General features: G+C 58.3%; 3 protein-coding genes across 7 annotated transcripts in view; 2 read left to right on the forward strand and 1 right to left on the reverse strand.

The window, feature by feature from the left end:
- Positions 1-581: 581 nt before the first annotated feature.
- Atp13a2 (ATPase cation transporting 13A2) lies at positions 582-6085 on the forward strand (the record flags this gene model as incomplete). The annotated part of the gene is made up of 14 exons (XM_055611407.1): positions 582-821; positions 1253-1348; positions 1427-1586; positions 1692-1812; positions 1935-2059; positions 2665-2825; positions 2949-3065; positions 3148-3227; positions 3783-3935; positions 4017-4113; positions 4812-5035; positions 5122-5273; positions 5429-5598; positions 5690-6085. Coding segments are annotated over 14 exons (2034 nt in total), but the record flags the coding sequence as incomplete, so codon positions are not given.
- A 2349-nt stretch (positions 6086-8434) lies between these two features.
- On the forward strand, positions 8435-13519 carry Mfap2 (microfibril associated protein 2). Its single transcript, XM_055610936.1, has 9 exons — positions 8435-8498; positions 10526-10589; positions 11288-11374; positions 11561-11587; positions 11696-11776; positions 11873-11926; positions 12514-12601; positions 12760-12833; positions 13020-13519. Exons 2-9 carry the CDS (start codon positions 10547-10549, stop codon positions 13121-13123), a joined length of 558 nt encoding a protein of 185 aa, XP_055466911.1. The 5' UTR covers positions 8435-8498; positions 10526-10546; the 3' UTR covers positions 13124-13519.
- Positions 13520-14239: 720 nt separating this feature from the next.
- Positions 14240-24906, reverse strand: part of Crocc (ciliary rootlet coiled-coil, rootletin) — a 36101-nt gene continuing 25434 nt past the window's right edge. Inside the window, exons 26-37 of one of the 5 annotated variants that reach the window (XM_055610935.1) lie at positions 24031-24198; positions 22775-23135; positions 19931-20100; positions 19707-19827; positions 19315-19478; positions 17904-18119; positions 17320-17544; positions 16777-16926; positions 16363-16512; positions 16111-16242; positions 15414-15590; positions 14240-14752 (exon numbers count right to left, since the gene is read on the reverse strand). In XM_055610935.1, the coding sequence (XP_055466910.1) occupies positions 14666-14752; positions 15414-15590; positions 16111-16242; positions 16363-16512; positions 16777-16926; positions 17320-17544; positions 17904-18119; positions 19315-19478; positions 19707-19827; positions 19931-20100; positions 22775-23135; positions 24031-24198 (2121 nt within the window). In that variant the 3' untranslated portion in view covers positions 14240-14665. Of the gene's footprint in view, positions 14753-15413; positions 15591-16110; positions 16243-16362; positions 16564-16776; positions 16927-17319; positions 17545-17903; positions 18120-19314; positions 19479-19706; positions 19828-19930; positions 20101-22774; positions 23136-24030; positions 24199-24906 lie in introns of all 5 variants that reach the window. The other 4 variants (XM_055610934.1, XM_055610933.1, XM_055610932.1 and 1 more) reach the window with 4 other exon arrangements.

Raw genomic sequence — 24906 nt, forward strand, 5'->3', positions numbered from 1 at the left:
GGGGGGCTGGGCACTTCAGCAGCTGTCTGCTGTACCCAGCGCCCCACCCAGGAGTGGGAACGCTCATGGGCCACCCTCCACGGCCAACTCCTACCCGCGCCAGCTCATGCCTGGCAGATAAGATGAACCATTGCGGGCCTGCTGCGCAAGCACATGGTCCTGCAGTCCAGTAGGGACCAGCACATGGGCACTGGTGTACGCGTGTGGGTGGGTGGGGGTGAAGTGGCCGCCCAGCACAGCCCTGTGTGGACAGTGGCTATTAGCCCAGAGCTGCACTGATGGGTTAGGTCAGTTTCTCCTTCTAGGCACTCCCGTGTGGAGTTGGGGGGAACGAGGGTGTGTGGTTCTGTAAGGACACGGTGACCCCGGGACACACTGAGCAGTGGTGGAGGCAGGGAAACCCAGTTGTGCAGCGCCTGAGGAGCAGAGGCTTGTGTTGACCATTGGGGCTGGGGCAGTGAACCGAGGAGAGGGAAGACGGTCAGGCGCCAGGAGGGGTGTGGAGGTTGGCGACGGCTGGACACGGTCAGAGCAGGCCTCCGCACTTGCCTGGGCGTGGGGGCTGGCTCAGCGAGGCCTGACTCAACCAAGGACTTGGCACTGTCCCCCTGCAGACAGGCACCCTCACGGAGGACGGCTTGGACGTAATGGGGGTAGTGCCCCTGACGGGGCAGGTGTTGCTACCACTGGTCCCAGAGCCCCGCCACCTGCCCGTGGGGCCCCTTCTCCGAGCACTGGCCACCTGTCATGCCCTCAGCCAGCTACATGACACCCCGGTGGGCGACCCCATGGATCTCAAGATGGTGGAGTCTACGGGCTGGGTGAGGAGGCCAAGCAGGCCAGACCCCTGCCTCAGGCCAGCTAGGACTAGGGAATGTTACCTTGTAATGGTCTCTGTCAACCACTGGGCCCCTAGCGGTCTCTATCACGCCGGCGTCACTGTCAGTCATGGCAGAGCCTTGTGTTGAGCGTTTGCTGTTTGCTGGCACACCACTGTGTACACCTTTTTTCCTCCACTACTACTGTGGCCTTAGCACAAGCTTGAAACCTGCTCCCTGGAGCTAGCAGTAACTTCCCCAAGATTATTACCCAGCATCCCTCAGTGGGACAGCCAGAGTGTGGAGTTAAGTCTGCACAGATCCAAAGTCCATGTTACCCATAACCCTCCAGTCATGAGGTCTTCCACGTGTATAGTCCTGCTGCCCATTTGCCAAGGTTCTGACTCCTAACCTTTGTTTGCCCCCCAACACAGGTGCTGGAGGAGGGCCCAGCTGCAGACTCAGCACCCGGGACCCAGGTCTTGGCAGTAATGAGACCCCCACCCAGGGTGGCCCAGCAGCAGGGAACGGTGAGCTGCGGGGTGACTGGGCCTCGGCCTCGGGAGTGGGCTCCTCAGCCAGCCCCAAACCTCTTCTTCCACCTGTAGGCGGAGCCACTGGAGCCAGTCAGTGTCCTCTGCCGATTCCCCTTCTCCTCTGCCCTGCAGCGGATGGACGTAGTGGTGGCATGGCCAGGGGCCACCCAGCCTGAGGCCTACGTCAAAGGCTCCCCAGAGCTTGTGGCCAGCCTCTGCAGCCCTGAGACAGGTGAAGGGGCCAGGCCCAGAGTCCACCCTGGGTGTGAGCATGGAGTGGGGTGGCTTCCGGCCTCTGACCCACCACAAGCCCTAATGACACTGCCTCTCCCCACAGTGCCCAGCGACTTTACCCAGGTGCTGCAGAGCTACACAGCTGCTGGCTACCGAGTTGTGGCCCTGGCTGGCAAGCCACTGGCCATTGCACCCAGCCTCGAGGCCGCTCGGCAGCTGACAAGGTGAACCCACCCCCGGGGTGTTTGGAGGGAGGTGCTGAGCCCAGGCAAGTGCCCCCGCCTGGACAGTGGGAGAGGGCCATTGATTCCTGCCTGACCTCTTACCCAGAGATCCCACCCTCTAGGGACACCGTGGAGCAGGAGCTGAGCCTCCTGGGGCTGCTGGTCATGCGGAACCTGCTGAAGCCGCAGACGACCAAAGTTATACAGACCCTGAGGAGGACGGGCATCCGTACCATTATGGTGACAGGTATTATGGCCCCGGGGATCTGTGAGGAGGACACAGCCTGCCCTGGCCTGGCCAAAAGGTGGCTTCCCGGCATCCCCTGTGCAGCATCTTTTTGGAGCCAGTCCCTTTCCAGTCTTTTCACAGTATCCATGACGTGTCATTGTCACCTGCATTTGACAGATGAGGTCACTGGGGCTCAGAGTGGAATGAGCTCCTAAGAGCGCAGCTCTTCACCTGTTGGACCACCAGGATGTCACCACTCTGGGTTCCCTAGCGTCAGGCGAGAAGGCTGCGATGGTCTCATAAATCGAGGATTCCCTCTGGAGTAAAAGGGCCTCAGCGGGCAGTCTGTCTTTCTCACACACCCCAGTCCTGCGCTCACTCACAAGCACACCTCCGCGGTGCCCCATCCGCGCAGCCACATGGGAAGTGCACCGCTGGAGTCGGCCCCCAGTCGCTCCTCTGAGTCTAGTGGCTCCATTTACACTGAAGAAACAGGTCTGGGGACATGGCTAGTTTGCCCCGCTCAGCCTCGGTCGACAGTACTCCTGGATGGTTTACCTGTAAGGGTTAGGGTGACAAGGACCTGGACAGTATAAGAAGCTCACCATGCCTCACACCCCTAGGGGACAACCTGCAGACAGCAGTCACCGTGGCCAGAGGCTGTGGTATGGTGGGCACCCAGGAGCACCTGGTTCTCGTCCACGCTACGCACCCTGAGCACGGCCAGCCCGCCTCCCTTGAGTTCCTGCCACCCGAGCCCTGTGCGGTCTGGAACGGGGCCCAGGTGAGACAGACCCGCCAACTCTGGCTGCTCCCTGCCCGTCGATGCCTCGATGCCGTGTCCCCTGAGCCCAGCCCAGCTCTCCAGGGAGGGAAAGGCATACTGACTGAGCTTGCTGATCCCTAGGATCCCATCAAGGCCACAGGCTATTCCGTGGAGATGGAACCCCAGCCCCGTCACCTGGCCCTCAGCGGGCCCACTTTTGCTGTCCTTCAGAAACACTTTCCCAAGCTGCTGCCCAAGGTAGAGCTGCCCAGGGAGAGGCTTTGTGCGGCCCGTCTCCACACGCCAGGTGATGTTCCAGCCCTCCCCTCTCGTGCTCCAGGTCCTGGTGCAGGCCACCATCTTTGCTCGCATGGCCCCGGAGCAGAAGACAGAGCTGGTGTGTGAACTGCAGAAGCTTCAGTGAGTGCTGTGTGCCGGGGCGCCGCAGGACCAGCGGGGATGACAGTGTCCATCTGTCCACTTCCCTCGTCGGGCATTAGCTACCCTTCACCTTCCAGAAGCACCCAGGAGCCGGGCATGCTGTATGCTGGCATATACTATAATCCCAGCATTTAGAAAGCAGAGGCAGGAGGATGGCAGTTAGTTCAAGGCCAGTGTGTGTTATGTAGAGTGATTCACACAGGCAAGCAGGAAACCGGAGCTGAGGATATAGTTTAGTATGCTCCAAGCCAGCCAGGGGCAAGGCCCTGTCTTAATAATAAATAAACAAACATAGAAATAGTAAATAACACAGATTGGGCTGGAAGTGTGGTAGAGTGCCTATCTAGCGTTTAAGAGACCTTGGGAGCCATCCCAAAGCTGTTTAAAAAAAGTGCCCAGCCAGGCTGTCCTGTATCTGTTGTGCCAAAGCTAATTACATTCATTTATCACTTGGTCATTCGGCTTGACTCTGATAGCCTGAGGAGGGGATGGGATTGTTTCAAAGGCCATATCTACTCACCTCTCTTCTGTCAGGTACTGTGTGGGCATGTGCGGAGATGGCGCCAACGACTGTGGGGCCCTGAAGGCAGCTGATGTGGGCATCTCGCTGTCCCAAGCAGAGGCTTCGGTGGTCTCACCCTTCACCTCCAGCATGGCCAGTATAGAGTGTGTGCCCACTGTCATCAGGTAAGGCAGGCGGGGCTGGCGGGGGAGGGGAGGCGGGGCCTGTCCGCAGCCTGAGCCCCTGGTGTCCATCTTTGCCCCTAGGGAAGGCCGCTGTTCTCTGGACACCTCGTTCAGCGTCTTTAAGTACATGGCCCTCTACAGCCTGACCCAGTTCATCTCGGTCCTGATTCTCTACACAGTGAGCAGCAGTAAAGTCCCGACCCCTAGCCTGCTCTCCACCAGTGTCCCACCAGGGAGAAGTCGGCGCAGTGAGGCCAGGAGCCCAGCACCTTCTAGGACGTGTGACTCTTGTCATTCGCCTGCCATGACTCAGGCAGTGATGCTCATGTGGTTCAAAACCACTGGATACGGGTCTTGAAAAGTGGGGCCGCTGGTGTGTGCTAACAGCTCTCTCTAACTCCCGAAGCTCCCAGTCTCTGTGTGTGTGCCTCTCAGGTGCCACACACAGGGGAGAATGAGGCAGAACCCAGGCAGAGTGACGCAGGGCCTTCCCTGGCCCTGCTCAGGGCAAGCCTCCCCTGACCACAGGGGTGCAATGGGCCGGATCCATATCCACCTTAGAGTCTCCATAGAGCAGAGGCAGTGTGGCAGGCCCCACAGGCAGCCCCTCTGCCCCGCCAGCCTGGGTGTTTGCTATATGTACAACAGCCTTCCGCAGGAACTAGAGACCCCAACATCAGACTAGGTGGTAGGACAGCGTGTATCCGACGGGGCCATAGAGCACTGGGACACAACTCCTTCATCAAGCTTGAGGCCCACCTGTGTCAGCTAAGGATGCTGGGCCGGACAGAGCCGAAGGATCCTTTTCCAGGTTCCGTGAGGACCGGGGGCTCTGCAAGAGCTGATCCTCAGCTTCCCTTCTCTCACCCGCCACAGATCAACACCAACCTGGGAGACCTACAGTTCTTAGCCATCGACCTGGTCATCACCACCACAGTGGCAGTGCTCATGAGCCGCACGGGCCCTGCGAGGACGTTGGTGCGAGCCCGGCCACCAGGAGCCCTACTGAGTGTGCCTGTACTTGGCAGTTTGCTGCTGCAGGTGGCCTTGGTGGCCGGCATCCAGCTTGGGGGCTACTTTTTGGTCATAGCCCAGCCCTGGTACGTAGTGGAGTCCCTTGTACCAGCACTGTCCCTGCCTTTAGCACCCCTCACTCCTTCCATAACCCCACCGCCACGGTCCCCAGGTTTGTGCCTCTGAACAGAACTGTGCCCGCACCCGACAACCTGCCCAACTATGAGAACACAGTGGTCTTCTCCCTGTCTGGCTTCCAGTACCTCATCCTGGCCGCAGCCGTGTCCAAGGGGGCACCCTTCCGCCAGCCGCTCTACACCAACGGTGCTGCCGCGTGGTGGGCTGGGGGTGGGGCTGAGGGGTGGCCGCTGGAATGTAAAAGGGACCCCAAGTAGAGCGTGTGAGTGTGGGTGTGCGTGTGTGCACGTGCATGCATCCCAGGGCATAGCGCCATTGCTGACAGACTCCCCCACCCCCAGTGCCCTTCCTGGTGGCCCTGGCGCTCTTGGGCTCTGTCCTGGTGGGCCTCATCCTGGTCCCCGGCCTCCTGCAGGGGCCTCTAGGACTGAGGAACATTGCAGACAGCTCCTTCAAGTTGCTGCTGCTGGGTCTGGTCGCCTTCAACTTCGTGGGAGCTTTCATGCTGGAGGTAGGCCCCGAACTGATGGAAGCCGTGGAGGGATGTGGAGGAAGGACCCAGGCCCCAGTGTCCCTCCACAGCGTTCCCTTACCCTGTGCAGAGTGTGCTGGACCAGTGTCTCCCAGCCTGCCTGCAGCGGTTCCGGCCTAAACGGGCCTCCAAGAAGCAGTTCAAGCGGCTGGAACGGGAGCTGGCTGAACAACCCTGGCCCACTCTGCCCATCAACTCCGTGAGGTAGCGTAGGCCTACAGGGCATGCTGGACACTGGATCCCCCTGCCCCTGAGCCGTAACTGGACCCATCTCTAGAGACAGTACCCATCAACGCCTCCCACAGCCCTGAGTTTGGCAGTTGTCACGCTCCTGCCCGGACACACCTGCCTGGGGAAGTGCTGACTGTTGCCCCCACTTCAGACCATCCTGTGTAGACATAGCAGCTACTGACTTAGGCAGAGCTGCTGTCAGCGTAGCAAATAAAGTGGTGATTTTCCTGCCCTGGCAACGCTGGTCATGTAATGTAGGCATTGTGGTGTGTCCTGCCCAAGTTCCATGTTCACCCTTCCTGGTCACACTGGTCACCTCTCTGAGTGTCCTTTTCATCTGACACCATGCTTCCCAGTGTGGGCGGCATACACGTCACATACAGCTTAGCCTCCTATTCATGCTATCTGGTGCCCTATAGCTGACAGTCCAACCCCGTCTTATAGATTGTCGTGGCTCAATTGAGGCTGAGGTCACAACAGCGGCTGCACTGAGGTTCCCTCTTCCCAGCCCTCCTACCCCAGCAGGAGGGAGGAGCCACGCGCTTGCCTCAAGTGGGGGCTTTGTAGAGCCTGAGAGCCACCTCACTGGTGGCCTGTCCTCTCTGCCTGCCACTCCCACTTCCTGGGATGTGTTTGTGGTCTGGTTCCTCAGATAAAGGCAGGCTCTAAACCCAGGTCTTCCAGCCAGAACCACAAGCCCTGTCCCCTGGGAAGGGTGGGTGCATCTGATCTCATCCCACCATGGGCGGCTGGCCAGGCTCCTCTGCCCTGGAGACGCAAGTTGGCTTGGCTCCTCGGCGCAGGGAGGACAGGAAAGGAGGGCTGCTTCCTCTTCCTAGCCGCCTCCATCCACAGGCCACTCGTAGCCACTCGTAGCTCTGGGGATGTTGGGGCAGGCTAGGCTGAAAAGGCAAGCCCTGCACCTAGAGGCAGCACTGTGCTGTGGCTGGACAAGATCAGTGTCTTAGTCACTGTCCCATTGCCGCGAAGAGACACCACAACCACAGCAGCTAATTTTTTTTTTTTTTTTTTTTTTAGACAGGGTTTCTCTGTATAGCCTTGGCTGTCCTGGAACTCACTGTGTAGACCAGACTGGCCTTGAACCCAGAGACATCCATCAGCCTCTGCCTCTCAGATGCTAGGACTAAAGTCATGCACCAGCACCACCTGGCCTGACCACAGCATTTTCTTATCAAGAAAAACGTTTATCGGGGCTGGTTTGCAGTTTGGAGGTTTAGTCCATTATCACGGTGGGAAGCATGGTAGCATGCCAACAGACATGTTGCTGGAGAGGGAACTGAGAATTCTACATCTCGATCTACAGGCAGCAGGAAGAGTGAGCACTGGGCCAGGCATCAGCTTCTGAAATCTCAAAGCCCACCCCAATCCCCAGACCCTTGTTTCCTGCTCTCATGACACATTTCCTCCAACCAGGCCATGCTTTCCTCCCCGCGCCCCCCCCCTCCCCCCAAGACAGGGTTTCTCTGGATTCACTTTGTAGACCAGGCTGGCCTCGAACTCACAGAGACCCTCCTGCCTCTGCCTGCCTGAGTGCTGAGATTACAGGTGTGCTCCAGGCTACACATCTTAATAGTGCTCCTCCATATGGGCCTGTGGGGGACATTTTCATTCAAACCACCATAGTCAAGATGCCAAGGTTGGTGATCCTCCACGGGTCCATTGGGCAGGCATGTGCCCAGCCTCAAGTCCAAAGCAGAGAAAAAGTGATGTCTCATAGCTTCTAACTCTGGGTGGGGGATCATCCAGGAACAGAGCCCTAACCCTAACCCTCACCTGTGGGCCAGGGGAGTGGGCCGGAGCAGCGCAGATTCTAGTCAGTGCCTTGACAGTGGTGGCTGTGGGGCCCCAGTTTCCCCTTTTTGTCAAGTACAGAAGGCACCATTTCTGTCAGGTGGATTCCCTTCCCTACCCAAGTGGGACAACAAGCCTGACAACAAGAGACAGGTGGCGGGCGCCCCAGAGATCCCACTCCCTAGCTGACAAGGTCCCTGTTATATTTTAGTAGCTACACGGAGCAAGGCAGTGCAGGTCATTCAGAAAACTGGGGTCCCTTGAGAGCCAAACTTGGACTTCCAAGATAAGAATTAGTGTCTGGGGCACTGTGGGCAGAGGGAGGCTAAGGGAAAAATTGTGGGGCTGTCCCTGGATTAAGGTCAACTCCCAGGGTCAAATCAGACAGTGTTGGGTGGTTGTCAGATCAGTTTTGGGGGTTTGTGAAATTAGACTTGAGTGTTTGTTGATTATGATCTGCCCTGGGTCATATTGAGGAGCAAAGGAAGGAAGGAGAGAAAGCAAAGGAAGAAGAGAGAAATGGCAGGAAACAAGCAAGGCTTCATTTCTAGCCCAGTGACCTCTGGGCTCTGGGTGGAGAGGCTGAGATTCCTCCATGAAAGGGGGTGACCAGCCTTCTGGCTCTACTAGTACCAGGCCCAGACCCAGACCTAGCAGCATTGGGGAGGGGCCAGAGCCTCGAGGGTGCTTCGTGGCGGCGGTGACGGCACGCTCTAGGACCCAGCGACTCCGGGCTAAGGGCGGGCGTGGGCCTTGGGGGCCGTAGGGGGGCTCTGGCTGCGGGCGGCAGGCGGCACTCTCAGCTTCACTAGAGAACCGTGCGGGGGCCCCAACAGGTAGGCGTGGGCTGGGCGCACCCAGGGGTGTCGGGACGCCACGCTCTGTACTCCGATCCCCGAGGGAGGACTGCGGGGACCCTGGCCCCGGGATAAGGAGCGGATGCTGAGGGGGCATCTGGCGAGTTGGGGGGTGCAAGATAGGACTGGCAGGGAGCTTGAATTTAGGGTTCACAAGAGATGGGGTGCCGGGGGACAGGGCGGTTTTTTGTGCTCCCCCCCTCCAGTGTATGGGATGGGGAGGGTGGGGCAGGGGTCAGACACAGAGACAAAGAGAGACCCGAGGTGAAGAGCCAGCCAGCGCCTCAGCAAGTTTCCGCTGCTGATTGTTCCCAGCTGTGTGGCAGGACTGCAGCATCTGGAGGGGCCCCCTCGGTCTGAGCCAGCGAGGGGGCTCTGGGTCCTGGCCCCCCAGAACCACAGAGGAACCGAGGGAAAGCTGAAGTTGTGGAAAGGGCCAGAGGTGGGGGCAGAGCAGCCATCCCGACTGTTCCTTGTCCCCTGGGAGCAATTCATTATTCTCTTCTTCATGCCAGAACTAACCAATGAGCCCCAATCCCAGCCATATGCCTGGGCCTGGGCGAGAGTGTGGGAGGAAGGCTCTGACACACTGGCGGCCACTCAGTGCCTCCTCCGGCACAGGGACTCTGCTCAGCCTCCAGTCTGTTGGGACCTGGTGGCCCCCTTCCGTGAGGCTGCCCAGAGTTCAAAGAATGGGAATGTGGGGAGTTTGGAGCAGTGGTCACCACAGGAAGGATATAAAGTGGCACGGGCCTCTGGCCTCCTAAGTGAGATATCTGAGAAGGGCAAGGTATCAAGAAACCTCAGGGTTGGGGAAACTGAGGTTCTCTTCTCTGTTTCTGCACTTCCCCTGTTCTCCCCCTTTCCTGGGGAAGGGGAGTGTCCTGCATCAGAGTTGGGGTTCAAGCTGTGTGGAAGAACTTTCCATGCTGGGTCGGGAGTCCTCGGGATGGATGAGCCTGTGGGCTCACTGTCCACTGAGGAGGACAGGGCATTGCCAGCCGACTCCAGCCAGCACCGAAGGCTGGACCCACGAAGGGGTTCCTGGGCATTAGGAACTTTGTGCAAGGCATGGACCAGTGCCGTCTCCAAAACTATACTCCATTGTCATGTCAAGGGTTCTGAGCCCGGGAGCCAAGTGACCTCACCTCTCCCCGTTAGCGTGCTGGGAGCCAGAGACACCCTCATCTCCTCCCCACGCTTCCTGCTGCTGCAGACAAACAGGCCTCAGTCTCGTGCGTGTGCGTCTGTAGTGAAGACAGCCAGGTCTTGGGAGGCCCGGACCTGGCAGGAGTTGGAGTTGGGAGAACTGCCCAGCCCTGGCTGCTCTGGGGGCTCCTGGGGCCTGCATGCATGTGGTTTCCTGCTGAGCGGCATGCTCAGGGCCCAGAGGCTAATTGGGAGCAGGTGGCAGGCCTGGCAAATGCTGCTGAGCCGGTGGCTGGCTGTGGTGTGGGCTGGGCAGGGCTGGTACCCGGAGGATGAGCCTGAGGTCGCTGGACTTCGCATGGCACATCAGAAGGTGATGGGCCAGAGGTGAGTAAGTGTGCAGGGCACAGCCAGCTCAGGGTGAGTGGCTATTACAGCTGTCTCCTCAGGGAGCAGCATCTGTCCATTTGGTAAATTAGGAGCTTTGCTTTTTTTCCCCAAGACTGAGTTTCTCTTTGTAGCCCTGGCTGTCCTGGAACTCACTCTGTAGACAGGCTGGCCTCAGATTTAGAGATCCACCTGCCTCTGCCTCCAGGAGTTGTGGGGTTAAAGGTGTGTGCTACTGCCTCCCAGCAAGACCCAGTCTTTAAAAAAAAAAAAAAAAAAAAAGTTGAGCCCTGGAACGTGGTTTAAAGCCTCCCCCCTCGCACAAGCAGGGACTCGGATGTCCCTTCCCCCTCCAGATGCCGGGCTCTGAGTGGCCCTTGCACAGACTGAGCTCAGGGACAAAAACGTGTTCTGCCATCCTGGGCTAGCTGGGCTGGCATGCAGCTGGCTCTCCTCTCCTCCCCCTCCAGCCGCCACAGCCTCCTCACTCCATGGCCATGAGAGCTGCCTGCCTCTTCCTGCTGTTCATGCCTGGTAAGCAGCTGGTGGGGTGGGTCCCATGTGAGGGTCTGTCTTACTTCATGGCCAAACTCTGCTGTCCAGCTCCTCACCCTGCGTCAGGCCCGTCCCACACAATGAAGGAGCCTCAAGGCAGGAAGCCCAGGCACTGGGTGCTAGACCTGGTTGGGCTCTACCCTTCTGTACAGTCCTGGCTTTAGAGAGGGTCTTATCCATCACATGAGGAGAGCTCACTGGGGACCAAGGCCCTGCCAGACCTAGGAGGCGCCGAACATGACTGCGTTGACTTCCTACTGTGAGCCGAGTACCAAGATACAGCTGTGAGTTAGGCGGACACACCCAGCCCCCACGTGGCCAGACTAGGGAAGAAGCAACTATCAGACAAGCTGACCTGGTAAATTTCAGATGCTGTTGAGTGCTATGACAGAAACACACAGCAGGGGAGGTGGGTCAGGGATAGGCCCGGCAGACCTGGAGCCGGCCTGGGAAGAGGCCTGTGAAAGGCTCAGAGGCAGACAGGAGCGTGAGAATTCCTGGAGCAGCCAGAAGGCCGTCCAGGGCAGAGGGGTCAGGCAAGGGCAGGGAACTGACCCAGGACCTAGAGTTTGAATTCTGTGAGGTCAAGTCAGGCTGTAAGGTTAGGGCCACCACCACCTGCTTTCTCTTTGTTCTTGCAATGTGGGGTGGCCACATGTGACCCCTCCCCTCGGCAGGCCTGCTGGCTCAGGGCCAATATGACCTGGATCCGCTGCCCCCGTTCCCGGACCATGTCCAGTACAACCACTATGGAGACCAGATTGGTAAGAGATAAGCCCCAGTGTGGCCATGCCTACCTGCCGGCCCCCCCACATGTGGGTCAGCCCCATTTCTGTGGGGTGATAGGCATCCCAGGGGCAGGTCCCTGGCTCATTTGTGACCCTTGGCCCCACTCTCCTGGGACCATGGACTGGCTGACCCTGCCCATTTTGTTCCCTTTTTACTTCCAGACAACGCAGACTACTATGACTACCAAGGTAAAGGTCTGGGGTAGGACGGCAGGGCTGGCTGCCCGGTGGGGACTGGTGGGTACCTTACAAGGGAGAGTGAGCAGACGCCTCCTTCCGAACCCCCCTCCACTGCAGAAGTGAGTCCTCGGCCCCCTGAGGAACAGTTCCAGTCCCAGCAGCAAGTCCCACAGGAAGTCATTCCGGCCCCCACCCCGGGTAATGCTGTCTCCCTTGGCCCAGCCCTGAGACGGGTGGGTGCCCCTTACCCTATCAGATCCATCCTGGTGACCCCTGCTTATCTCCCCACACCAGAACTGCCAGGTGCAGGGGATCTGGAGACTGAGCCCACGGAGCCCGGGCCTCTTGGTAAGAACCCTGTGGAAGCTGGAGGAAGCTGGCGTGATTCCCAGAAGGGGAGGGCCTTGCGCTGGGAGTTGGGTTGAGCAACAGTGGGATGCTGGGGGGGGGGGGGGCTGGCAGACATGCCACTAGGCAGCTTTGGGCTAGCCCACCCTGATCCCCACTAGCATCTGACCAGAGCCTAGGCTAGCCCACCCCATATCCCCACTAACATCTGGCCAGAGACTGGGGGGGGAGGGGGGCAGCACTGTGCTGGTTTCACAGCCTGGACTGGGTGGTGCCTGTGGGCAGGTGAAGGAGGGCCAGCAAGCCCAGCCCGACTGAGTGCCACCCTGAGAGGAGGGCCCTGAAGAATCTGAGCCCACCTGTGTGTGCTGAGTTGGCTACGGTGGGCTAGAGAGCGGCTTGTGAGCTAGTGTGATGATCCAGTGACCAAGTGGGGTAGCTGTCCATTTGTGTTCCAGCTGGGGTTGTGACTGTGTACGGTAGGACGCTGAGCGGCCCTGTGCTACCTGGGTGCTTGATTTGTGTGGGTGTCTGGGCAGCCTGAGGGTGCACGGGGACCCCTTGTGAGCCCCCGACTCTGCCCTCAGACTGCCGTGAGGAGCAGTACCCGTGCACCCGCCTCTACTCTATCCACAAGCCTTGTAAACAGTGTCTGAACGAGGTCTGCTTCTACAGGTGAGGGCTCGGGGTAGGGACTCTAGGGGCGGGAAGGTGTGGAGGCGCAGGCGCTGAACCCTCACGTGGGGCTCAGCTCTGGGGGTGGCCTGTACTCCTGGGCTCTCCCAATGGGAGCAGGTGAGGGTGTGGCTGACAGCTCCCTGGTCATCCCCCAGCCTCCGCCGGGTGTATGTCGTCAACAAGGAAATATGTGTCCGCACAGTCTGTGCCCACGAGGAACTTCTCCGAGGTAGGAAAGCCTCCACCCCTTGTCCTGGCAGCACCCACCACCCACGTCCTTACCTGGCCATGTTCTATCTATAACGTTTGGCAGGGGTTGTGCTCAGACCCATTTGTAGGATGCTGCAAGCTCCCCCGCCTCCATCATTAGTATGGGGTAATGGGTTCCCATCCTGACTTCCCCTCCCTCCAACAGCTGACCTGTGCCGGGACAAGTTCTCCAAGTGTGGCGTGATGGCCGTCAATGGCCTGTGCCAATCTGTGGCTGTCTCCTGTGCCAGGAGCTGTGGGGGCTGCTAGGGTGGAGCTGGTATGGGATCTGAGCCCTGGACGAAGCTCAGATCCACCTCAGGCCCCGCCTGACCTGGTGCTTTTCCCATCCTGCCCTCCCCTTCATCCTGGACATCAGTGTACTGCTGTCCTGGAAGTGACCAGAGCTGCCTCGGGCCCCTCCCCAGCCTGTGGCCATCCCTGAAATGGGGGCTCCTGACTGTCCAGTCTCCACCCCCTAGTGGGGCTCATGGAAGGCCCCATGTGGAGCCTGGGGTTCTCAATGTGCCTTCTCAGTGCCTTGGGGGTAGTCCTTCCTTCTCAGTCTCCTCAGGTAGGCTGTGCCCTCACCCAGCTGGTCTGCTTGGATCTCCTACACTCCCAGGCATGGACCAAGTCTGTTTTATACAAAATAATAAAGTTTTTACAGAAGACCCATAGTCATTTTTGGGTCCAAGGACAACTTGACCACCACCAGTACTGCCGGTCCCTACGAGGCTACCCCGCTCCTTAGAAGGGAGTGCCAGGCATCTCTACTTCTATGCCCCACACCCACCTACTCCAGCCCCGGCTCCATCTGACCACCCAGAGGCATGGACCCTGACACTCCCTCCCAAGATGCAGCTCCCCATGTGTACTCGAGAACAGCACGACCACTCTGCGGTGCTCCCCATGCCGGCCCAGGTGCCCCTCCTGACAGGTCCAGTAGGTAAAATCACTGTCCCCAAATGACAGTGTTAAGTGACCACCCAGAGGCTCACAGCAGTGGGCGCCAAGGGCAGGGCCTGGCTATGGGACTCTGAGAGAAGAGAATGAGCAGAGCAGTCTTGGAGATGCTGAGCTCTGTGAGCCTCACTGTCGCCACACCAGGACAAGGGTTCCTACTCCACACGTGTAACTCTGCCACATGGAGCAGCTCTGCCCAACATCGCTCGACAGAGCCAGGGCAAGACTGTCTGCCCCAGCCCCGCCCTGTTACCAAGCCCTGGCACTATCCAGAGAAGGACCTGAGCTCGTGGGGTGGGCATAGCACCATCTGCTGGAGAGGGACCCCCCTCAGGCCCTGTGAGGTTGCTGAGCCTCTGCCCCTGCTCTCCCGAGCAACCCCCAGACGGAAGAAGCATTTGTGTGTACAGACAATTCTAGAAAACAGGTCATGTTACAAAAAGCATAGGAGTTCTCCACAGTTAACATCATAAAAAGGTACAAAAATACAAGGGCTCTAAGCTTCCTAAGGAGCTTCCTAAAAGAACCCAAGGGCGAGCTCCCCAGAGGGGCCCTGCTTAGGTGTCCTTTCGGGGGAAGCTCTGCTCCACTGCTGGCAGAAACAAGCTCTCTCCCTGAGCGTGGCAGGGTCAGCCCAGCAGCAGAGCCTTGGGCCATCAGCAGGCTCTTCTAGGAGAGGGCCTGGGGTGGCACAGGTGGTGTAGCAACTCTGACCACCTGTGTGACCCTGGCTACCGTGGCCCCCTCATCTCTGCCACCCCGGCTTCCTCAGACAGCAGGCTGTGCTACAAAGGGCCCTTCTCTCGTGCCCAGGGGACTCTGCTCAGGATGCCAGCTAGAAGGGGCTCATGTCTTTGAGGTGCCAGAGGGTGGGGAGACAGATCCTGAGCGCCTTCGAAGCCCCTGCTGCAGCTGTGCCTTCAGCACGGACACCTGGAGGAGGGAAGGACCCAGTCAGCAGCCTCCACCTGCTGCCTCAGAGTGGGAAAGCCTGCGCTCATTTTGCCCATCCTGGCAGTTAGGTGTCTGTATGCTATGCACCCTTATCCCGTCAGAGGCTCGGCCATGTGAGGCAGCTCTGCCCAGCATCACTGCACAGAGCTAGAACCCTGTGTCCACTCCCAGGTCTGCCATGTTATCAAGCTGTCTATCATCCCTAGCACTATCCAGAGGGGACCTTGTCCCATGAAGCGCCAGAGAGAGGCAAGGAAGAGCTGGCTGGGCCAGACTCTAGCAGGAGTGGGCCTATCCAAGCAGCTAAGCTCTGCTCTAGGCACAGCCAGAAGGGCCCTAAGTGACCTCACTGGCCAGTAAGCCTCATATCTTGGGCTCTTAACAGTGTTCCTGGAAAAGTGCCCCTTCTCTCCTGGGATCCCAGGTTGTTAAGGCAGGCGTGCCTTGGAGGAGGGTCTGATGGCAGAGACCGAGCCTTAGGCCAGGAGACACTGGGGCCGAAGTCGTATCTCTCCAGCCATGGCTGGTACCAGCATCGATCTTTTCGGCCCTTTTCAAGTTACAGTGGTCATGACCAGCCCTCTCCTCCAGCCCCACACTTCCGCCCAGGCTCCGTCTTCTCCCAGGGAGGCCCTCGTACCTGCTCCTCCAGCCCAGAGACTCGCTGGCGGTGGGCTCGCTCCCGTGCTTCCAGTGTGTGCTCCGTCTGCACCTGGGCACTGCGCAGGCGCTCAACCTCCTGTTGTAGCTCCAGTTGCTGCTGGTCTGCCTCCAGCTGGACCGGTTTGTGGTTCCGCTCCAGGGCTACCACCTGTGCCTACAGACAGGGACTCCCATCAGGGTTCAAGCCTGGTGTGCACAGTGGTATGCGCTCATCCCTCATCTCGCTGGCCCTGACAGTGGGCCTTCCAATCCTGGCTCGGGGCCCCGGTGACGCCCACTCAGGCAGGCATGCACTTAAAAATACTCCACCAGTGCCTGGCCTCCACACACCCAGGGTCAAAAGCGAGCCTGTTTGCACAGAAGCACACACGGATACAAAGGCACGCCAGCCTAACATCTGCACGTGTGAAAACACTGACACGGACACAGGACACGCTCCCATGAGGTTCATGCTGTACCCATAAGCAAGCACCCACCGACACTCAGACTTCCACACATCCACTGCACACAGGCATCACAGGCTTAAATACTAATGAGCCTCAAAGTCTCTCTCCTGCAGGGGAGCACCCTCCCAAAGGCTCTAGGCTCCCCTGCTGGCATATGCACCCCCCAGCTTCTTGCACTCAGCATGGGAATGGCACTGGGGACCAGGCCAGGGGAGGGGCAGGGATGACCTCCAAATGCTGGACCTGCTGTTGGGCGTCGGCCAGGTCCAGCTCAGCCCCCGTGAGTGTGCGGTCCAGGCGGCCCTTCTCTGCATTCAACCGAAGCGTGTCCTCATGGCTTCGAAGCTTCTCCCGCTCCACCTGGTAGGAATATGGAGTGGAGGGGCTCACAGGGGGCTCGTAGGAGCCGCTGTCGGGTGATCTGACATCAGGAGAGGTGGCACACTGGAGTCACAGGAACCCCCCGGCAGAGCAGGCCACCTTGTCCAGCGTCTTCCTAAGTGCCACACGGTCCTTGTCGAGCTGCAGCGCTGACCGCTCCACCTCACGCTTCTCAGCCTCCAGCTGGGCCAGCGCACGCTGCAGACTGCCCAGACGCTCCTGCAACAGCCGCCGCTCCTCCTGAAGCTTCTGGACAGAGCGCAGGGCCATGGCCTCGCCCTCCTGCCGCTGTCGCAGCGCCTGCACCGCAAGCCAGCAGCCCATCATCCCACTGCACCTCAGGGTGACCACTCACGGAGTAGGTGACAAGGCCCGCGTGAGTGTGGGTCAGATGAGCCAAGGTTCTTCACTGGTGGTTGGGTCAAGGTTTGGGGTGAAACTGAGAGGGGTTCCCCACCCTCTGCCAAGGGCCACATGGGGCACCCCTGTAGAGAGAGGCCCTCCAGGCCTCACCTGCTGCAGCTGCTGCAGCTGGCCTTCAGCATCACCCCGCTGTAGCTCCAGGTTGGCCAGCTCACCCCTCAAAGTCTGCACCTGTTCACCCAGGGAGCTGCTTTGCCTCCGAGCTTCAGACAGGGCCTGTCTGGCAGCATCCAGCCGTTCCTGGGAGACAGATTGCCAGCCTGACCAAAGGCTTCCCTCTAGTCTCCAGTTCTCCGGAGGTTCAGAGTCTACCCATCGGGAGGATCAAGTACCTAACTGGTCCTGCCTGTTGCCAGGCATGTCCACTGACCTGGCTGATGGTGACAGCACTCACATCCCAGACTGCACCTAGGACCTCCGCTGACAGGCTTCTTCTCTCCCTGGGCAGCACCCCCTCTAAGCTTCATGACTGACTAGTTTCTCTGACCCGCTCCTACCTCAAGCCCTGTTCTCGATGGTCCTCAGGATTCCTGGCTGACAGCCCCACTAGCTACTGTCAGGTCCCTCCACAGCTGCTCTTACTGCTAACTCTCAGTGGAAGAACCACATATGCCAGACCCTGGAGCCCCAGACCTGGAGCACTTGGCGGTCATGTTCACAGGTGCTCAGGGCCTTCTGCAGGTGCAGATTCTTATCCTGGGTGCTGGTGAGGCTGGCACTGCTCTGGGCCAGGGCATCTGTCAGGCTCTGCACCTTGCTCCGCAGGGCCCCCTCGCTCTCTTCCACCTTGGCTAGTGCCCCATTCAGCCGCTCCACCGTTAGCTGCAAGGTCCCTGCCTTCACCTCGCTGTCCGCCACCTGTCAGGGAGGTAGAGGACGGTCAAGGTTCTCTTCCTGCTGTGATCTCCACCATGACTGCTACCCACGATCCTCTCACTTCTCTCGGGGCCTTATCCATACTTCCCGTTGGCATGACCTCCCACTGGCTCAGCCTACTATAGCCTGGCCTCACCCCACTAAGGGCTAACCACCCTATCCTGAGCCCTGTCAACTTGGCTTTGTGACGGGCAAGGACATTACCACTCTGAGATGAGACTCTGCCCATCTCTGAAACCTGAGGGTGAAAACGCTTGCCTCACAGAGTTGGGAGTTGCGCGATACCTGGAGAGAGCCCGGCACAGGGCATGCAGGTGTGGCTTAGAGGAAGAGGGGCCCACCTGTCTCTGCAGAGAGTCGACTCGATCCTGGAGGGCCTGAGCATGGGCCTCTCGGTCACCCAGGCCGAGGCGACTGCGCTGCAGCTCGCCTTCAAGAGCACGCCGCTGCAGCTCCAGCTTGATGGAACGGCTCTCGGAGGCATCCAGCACCTCCTTCAGCCGCCGCTTGTCGCTCTCCAACTTTGCCTCGGCGGCCTTCATCTTGCTGACTTTCTCCTGTAGGTAGCAAGGCTCAGCCCCAACGCCTGCCCACCCCTCCCCACACTCCTCTGTACCATTGGGACAAAGTAGGGTCAGCCTCAAGGACTGTGTGACCCAGGACCAGCCTGTCGCTGCTGAGACCTCAGTTTCCCCATTTATCACAGGCTGAGCTGACGTAAGGGTCCGAGAACTGTCTTGTTCAAGTGAAGTCTTATGTGTTATGAGCCAGGATGTACTTTTCCCACTCTGGCTCCCATTCATGTCTGTACTGGGAGACTGGTCCAGAAGTGGCACTACCTGGGGACTCATAAGATCCTTGGGGAGGGGCTGCAGAATGTAGACGCTGGAACCTGCCCTGTTCCACAAAAGGGCTTTCCAGAAAAGGCCAGAGCACAGCTGAAACCGGAGCTGAGCCTGGCAGCTACTGCTGAGGAGCGGGGCCGCTCAGGATTCTAATGAATGACTCCCCGTCCCCGGCTCAGGGCTGGGTGAAGGGGGTTGCAGAGTGGACAAAGGACAGAAGGAACTTGGGTCCATTCAATCCACACGAGTACCCCAGAGACTCATTGGTCCTGGGTGTCACTAAAGCCTCCTGCTTCATGCTTCTTCAAGCCCCTCCCTGCTCTGTCTGGCCTGGAGGGAAGAGGGGCCCCACTCTGGCTCTCACCCAGCTTTGTTCCTGGCCTCCTCCCAGGCCCCAGGGGCTGCTGGGCCAAAAGCCAGAGCTGAAGCTGCAGACACAACAATATAGCTCCAGCTTTGTCCCCGGCAGAGACAGGAGTGCGGGGGTGGGGGCAGCCAGATAGAGCAGGGGGCTTCAGCTGTGCGAGGCCGGACTGTCATCACCCAAGGCCCAGGCTTCTGGCCCTGGACACACAGACATGTGGAAACCTACACATCAAAAACTGTACCAGCAATAGTGCAGAGATACAGGGCCTGGCCAAAAGCTTATGGGTTCTGCCTCTGTGTAGCAATTGCAGGTGGCCCTCACCCAAGGGGCGACAGTTGGACAGCAGGCTGTTCCAGGCCAACTCTGACCCTGCTCTCTGACTCAGGCCCAAGCCCTTCTCCCTGAAGCACTTGAACACTCAACAGCGGCCTAGAGTCTGCTCAATGGAAAGAGCCACAGACTGTCCCTGTAAGCTGTGACTCAGGCAGAGGACCGCAGAGGACGCTGGGGCCTGCTCCATGGGCCCACCACCCTGCCTACCTGGCTGGCTCGGAGCTCGCTCTCGGTGGCCTGCAGGCTCCTCTCCAGCACTGCCACCTGGTCCAGCGTAGCCCTGCACTCCCGCTTGCTACGCCGCACACTCTCTTCCTGAAGGGCCAGCTCTGCCTGGGCTCCGCTCAGCCGCCTGTCTGCGCTGCGCCAGGCTGTAGCCACCACCCAATCCCATCAGGCGTGGCAGGCCCAGGCCCTGAACCAGGCCAGGAAGGCCCGATCTGTAGCCCACCCGCTCCAAGCTCTGCCTGTTCCCCAGAGGGCCTGTAGGTTTGGGCCCTTCGGGGCTGCCCAGGGAAGGTCTCTGACACCGATTCTCTAGCCTCCCACCTCAGCTGCTAGAAGTGTAAGAGGGCAGAGGGCCCCGGGGGAAGACTCACCTTCCTCGCTGTCAGCCACCGCCTTCTGCAGCTGCTTGGCCCTTGAGACTGCACGGTCTCTCTCTGCTTCCACCTCAGCCAGCTGTTGACTCAGGGTGCTGGTCTGGACCTTAAATTCATCCTGTAGCCCCAACATAGAGGGGAGAGGAAGACCCCTGCTCTCCACCACAGCTTCTTCTTTCCTGGGCCCTGGCCTCCCCACCAGCCATCTCCACCAGCCTCACCCGCTCCCGCTGGGCACTCCGCAGCTCTTGCAGAAAGTCTCGGAGGGCATCACGCACAGCCTCTGGGTCCAAGTCTGGAGGTGCTGGGGAGGTGATGGGCCCTGGAGATGGTGCCTGGGACCGAGGGCTATATTCCAAAGGACTGGGGCTGCTGAGACCATTCCCGCTCCCTGAAGGGAAGACCCAGTCAGGGGTGCACAGGCACTGGGACACACAGGCACTGGGCGGTGATGTAAGCTCTCAAGGTCCCTCCCGTATTATGGTGCTCATTAGCACAGGAGCTTCCCTGGCGCAAAGCAAGCCAGGTCACCTTCCTGCCTAAATTCACCCCTCCCCTTTACTTGCTCTGTAGATCAGGCCAGACTCAAACTCAGAGATCTACCTGCTTTTGCCTCCCTAGTGCTGGGATTAAAGGTATGTGCCACCACTGCCCAGCTCAAGTCCAACTTATTCATTCATTCATTCATTCATTCATTCACTCATTCATATTTTTTCAAGACAGGGTTTCTCTGTGTAGCCTTAGTGGTCCTGAACTTGCTTTGCAGACCAGGCTGGCCTCAAACTCACAGAGCTCCGCATGCCTCTGCCTCCCTGAGTGCTGGGGTTACAGGTGTGTGACACCACATCCAGTTTTAGTTTACGTGTATGTGTGTGCCACAATCCCGTCTGTGCCGTGGGGCCAGAAGGTGGGATCAGCCCTACCTGCCTTGCATTTATGGTTTCCTTTTCGTTTTTAACAAAATATATATTACTTGAAATATTACTTTAATCTTTGTTTGCTTTTTGCTCTGTAGGTGTTACGGATGAGCCCTGGGCCTTGGGCATGCTAGCTAAGCACTCTCCCTTTGTTAGATGGGGGCAGGTCTCACTATGTAGCACAGGCTAGACCCGACTCACAGTCTTCCTGCCTGTCTTCTAAGTGTGAGGACTGTAGATACGGCCACCAGGTCCAATTTTATGCAACGCTGCGATCTAACCCAGGCCTCTGAACGTGTCAGGGGGCACTGTGCCAGCTGAGCTCGTCCTGCCCACCTTAGCCATTTTAAAGATATGCTCTGGGAACATGGATTACATTCATGCTATGGTGCACTGTCACCGTAAATCTTTTCATCGCTCTTGTATCTCCCCAAATTCCCCATGTTGAACATGACTTCATTTGGACACAGGTGGCTGTAGGTGGGTTATAATGTCACACTGGAATGGTGGATCCCACCCCACCATTGCTGTCCATTTACATACATGTATGCATATACACACATACAAACACATACATGCATACATACAAACACATACATACATACATGTGTACATACATACATACATACAATAGGAGACCCAGGTGCCACACGACCACTGGAGTTGTGCTGCCGTGGACACATTCCACCCAGGACCTTCAGATGGCCCTCAGATCCCTCAGCCCTCAGACTTCTAGCCTTTGAAACGGTCAACACACATTTCTGTCTGCTGAGCTACCACTGTCGCTGACAGCCAGCCCACTGTCCCTAAGGAATCTACCAGATGCTTCAAGTACATATGAAAATATTTCAAAACAGCCAGGCATGGTGGCTTACGCCTGTATTCCTAGCACTTGGGAAGCTGAGACAGGAAGACCATCCTGAGGACAAGGCCAGCTTAGCCTGCGCAGTGAGTTCCAGGATAGCCTAGAGAGACCCTGTCTCGAACACTGAGACAAAACAACGTGAACATGGGACCTGAGCTGCGCGCATACAGACCTTCCCCGTCAATATTCTCCAAAGAAAGCGAGTCACGTGGTTTGTATGTGCATGAACTAGCACAGTGCCTCAACGCCTTACGATATCTAGGTAGATGTGTGCAGGTTACACAAGCCTGCACTTTCACCATGCAGCCATGAGCATCCTCGTTCTTGGGGAGACAGGGAGTCTGCATTCTCTCACTGATACTGAAGGGTCACAGTGCCTTGAGAGAGCAGTCCTGGCCAACTAAGATAACCAGACAGAAACCAGTTTTTGAAGCAGCAGCTCTGTCTCCTCCCTAGATCTCGGGGACCTTGAACCTGCTTGCTCATTCTGTGGACTTGTCTGTGCTAGGACTCACTGCTGTTTGTCCTTTACTGCCACACTCCATGATTAAGTGCACTGTTCAGGGCTGATCTACATTGTATCATTCCTTTTAATGGCTGAATACTATTCCACAGGATGGATACACTACACCTTTGCTTGTCTATTCCTGTTGACAGGTGTTTGGGATGTTACTGACTTTTGGCTACTGTGAATAATGTTGCAATAGACTTTGCTGTAGAAGTGTCTACACACTTTTCAGTTCTTTTAGCTATGTAATGTTGAGTGGGAATGCTGGGTTTCCTGTCAACAATTCTACTGTCAACTTTTTGAGGAACTGTGTAGCCCTGGCTGTCCTGGAACTCTCTTTGTAGACCAGGCTGGCCTCAAACTCGGAGAGCCGCCTGCCTGTGCCTCTCGAGGGCTGGGATTAAAAGTATGGGCCATCCCACCCCACCCTACCCCACCAGATATTCTTTCATAAGAACTGGGTTTGACTTCCAGCACCCAAATGGCAGCTCACAATTTAATTCCAATTTCAAGGGATCTAATGTCCTCTTCTGGACTCTCCAACACCAGGCACGCACACGATGTGCATGCATACATATATATCTATGTATGTGTAAGCACTCACACAAACACATAAACTAAAACAAAGAAGATGGGCTCAAGATGCAGAGAAGGTAAATGACAGTAAAAATCCCTCCCTAACAAAGCTACCCAGGCGCCCGAATGACGAGGGGTGTGCCCCTCTGGGGGTGTGTCCATTCAGAGAGCCCTCAACTGCATCCTCGGCCACACTTACCGCCACCACCGCTGGGAGCCTCCCGCACTGGCGAGCTGGACACTCGGCCCAGGCCCAGGCCCAGGCCCCGGCGCAGGGCGGAACGCAGGCCGCCCAGCTGGGCCTCGGCCACCCTCCGCTGGGCATCCACTCGGGCAAGCTCGGCCTCCAGGCCCTGGGCCCGGCCCTCGGCCGCGCTGAGCCGCAGCCCCAGCTCCGAGGTCTCGGCCCGCACCGCCTCCAGCCTCAGCTCCAGGCTGCGAGCTGTGTCCAGCTGCTTCTTCTCCGAGCCTCTCGCCTCCTCCAGGGAGCCCAACAGGCCTCGCTCACGCGCTCGGAACTCGGCCTCTTGCTCCTGCAGCTTCCTCTGGTATCCCTGGAGCTGAGGTGGGGGGTAAAGTCGGAGTCACAGGCTGCCCCTAGCCCCTACCCCCACCTGGCCGGCCTAGTGCCCAACACTCCGGGGACCACACTGTGCCTTAGCGGTCTCCACTCTGGGAGGAGGGCAAAGAGCATTCATTAGGGAGGGGGAACTTGAATGTGCTTATCTGTCACAGATGTTTATGTCTAATGTGCTGTAAGGTTGCTCGGTGGTGGCAGAGGCAGGCGGGTCTCTGTAAGTTCAAGGTCAGCCTGTCCAGGACAGCCAGGGCTGCACAGAGAAACCTTGTCTCAAAAATCCAAAACCAAAAAAAAAAAAAAAAAAAAAGAAAGAAAGAAAAAGACAGTAACACCCATGGTCCTTTCACTAAGGACGAAAGGCCTAAGGGCCAAGATCCTTTCACTGTGAGGAGACAGGCACTGGGAAGGTAACAGTGATCAGTCCAAGGCCACACAGGTGGAGGGCATCCATTACGGACTCAAAACACAGGGAACGCTGCCCTCCCGTGAGAAGGGGCCACCTCACAGTTCCACAGGAAAGGCCCTCCCCTCACCGCATCTTCCCTGAATGCTACGTAAGCACTCTGATGCAGAGTGAGTGACCACCAGTCACGCTAGAGCTGGGGGCTGTGACGTTGGGCAGATGCCTGGACCTTTATGAGCCTGTCTGTCCTGGCAAAGTGGGGCTAACATTCCCCACCTCATGGGTGTGCTGTGTCTTCAGAGGCGCCCCACGACCTTTTGGGGTCTGCACACTTTCAGCCTATAGCACTTTTGCTTGTTAGTGTTAAGACAACTGGCTGTCAGGGGCAATGGCCTCAGCACTCTCCTCTGGAGGGAAGACAGGCGGACGGTAGGCCACCCTCCTCTGGCCAGCCCAGCCCCTGCCCAGTTACCTCCTGCTTCAAGGCCTCCAGGCTGCTCTCGCCCTTCAGCAGCTTCTGCCGCAGGCTCAGCACCTCTCGCCGGCTCTCCTTCTCTGCCCGCTCGCCCAGGGCCATGCGGCCTTGCAGCTCTGCCAGCTCCCGGCCCAGCCTGACATTGTCGCTGTCCAGCATCTTCATCTGTGAATCAGAGCAGGCAGGGAAGTCAGCTGGGCCCTTAAGTTCTGCCCAGTGCTGGCCCAGGGGTCTCTTGGGATAGGCTAACCTCGGAGGCATCACCTTAAGACTCCATGTCCATGGGAGCCTGCCCTGCTGAACTCACAGAGCTCCGGTCGTGGCAGAGCTCGTATGCAACTTAATGGGTGAAGTGTGGGCAACAGCAGAAGGGTTAACTTGCTGCCCAGCCAGCCTAGACACTACCGCTGGGAAGCATAGCTCCCAAGGTCTCCCTCACCTCTCCTGAGGTAGCCCAGGAGTGCTGTGTGCCCAGCTGTTCTAAGCACTTACACCAACTGGATTAACCTTGCCTCTGTGTGTTTAAACCTGGAAGCCAGGCCAGAGTGTGGGAATGACTTGCCTCCCTCCTATACAGCCCACAAGCAGCAGACTGGGTTCCCAGGCAAGGGGAACACAGAGGGTCTGTTTCCTCCTGGGAGCAGGGGGGCCGAGGTCCACCCACCACAGGCACAGGACTACAGCAGGTAGCCTCACCCCGCCCCCAGCAGGGGCCTAGCACAGGTAGCCTGCTCCTTCCAAGGGCTGCTGACTGACGGGCCTAGGTGAGCGCCTGAGGTGAGGTCATTTTCAGGAGTGCCACCCATGTCAGAGCATCAGTCTCTGGCTATCATATGCTGTCTCACTGCACACAGTGAGACCGCTTTCTGTTCC

This window comes from Psammomys obesus, unplaced genomic scaffold, assembly GCF_907164565.1.
Source record: "Psammomys obesus unplaced genomic scaffold, mPsaObe1.curated_primary_1811, whole genome shotgun sequence".
In the NCBI taxonomy this organism is placed as follows: Eukaryota; Metazoa; Chordata; class Mammalia; order Rodentia; family Muridae; genus Psammomys; species Psammomys obesus.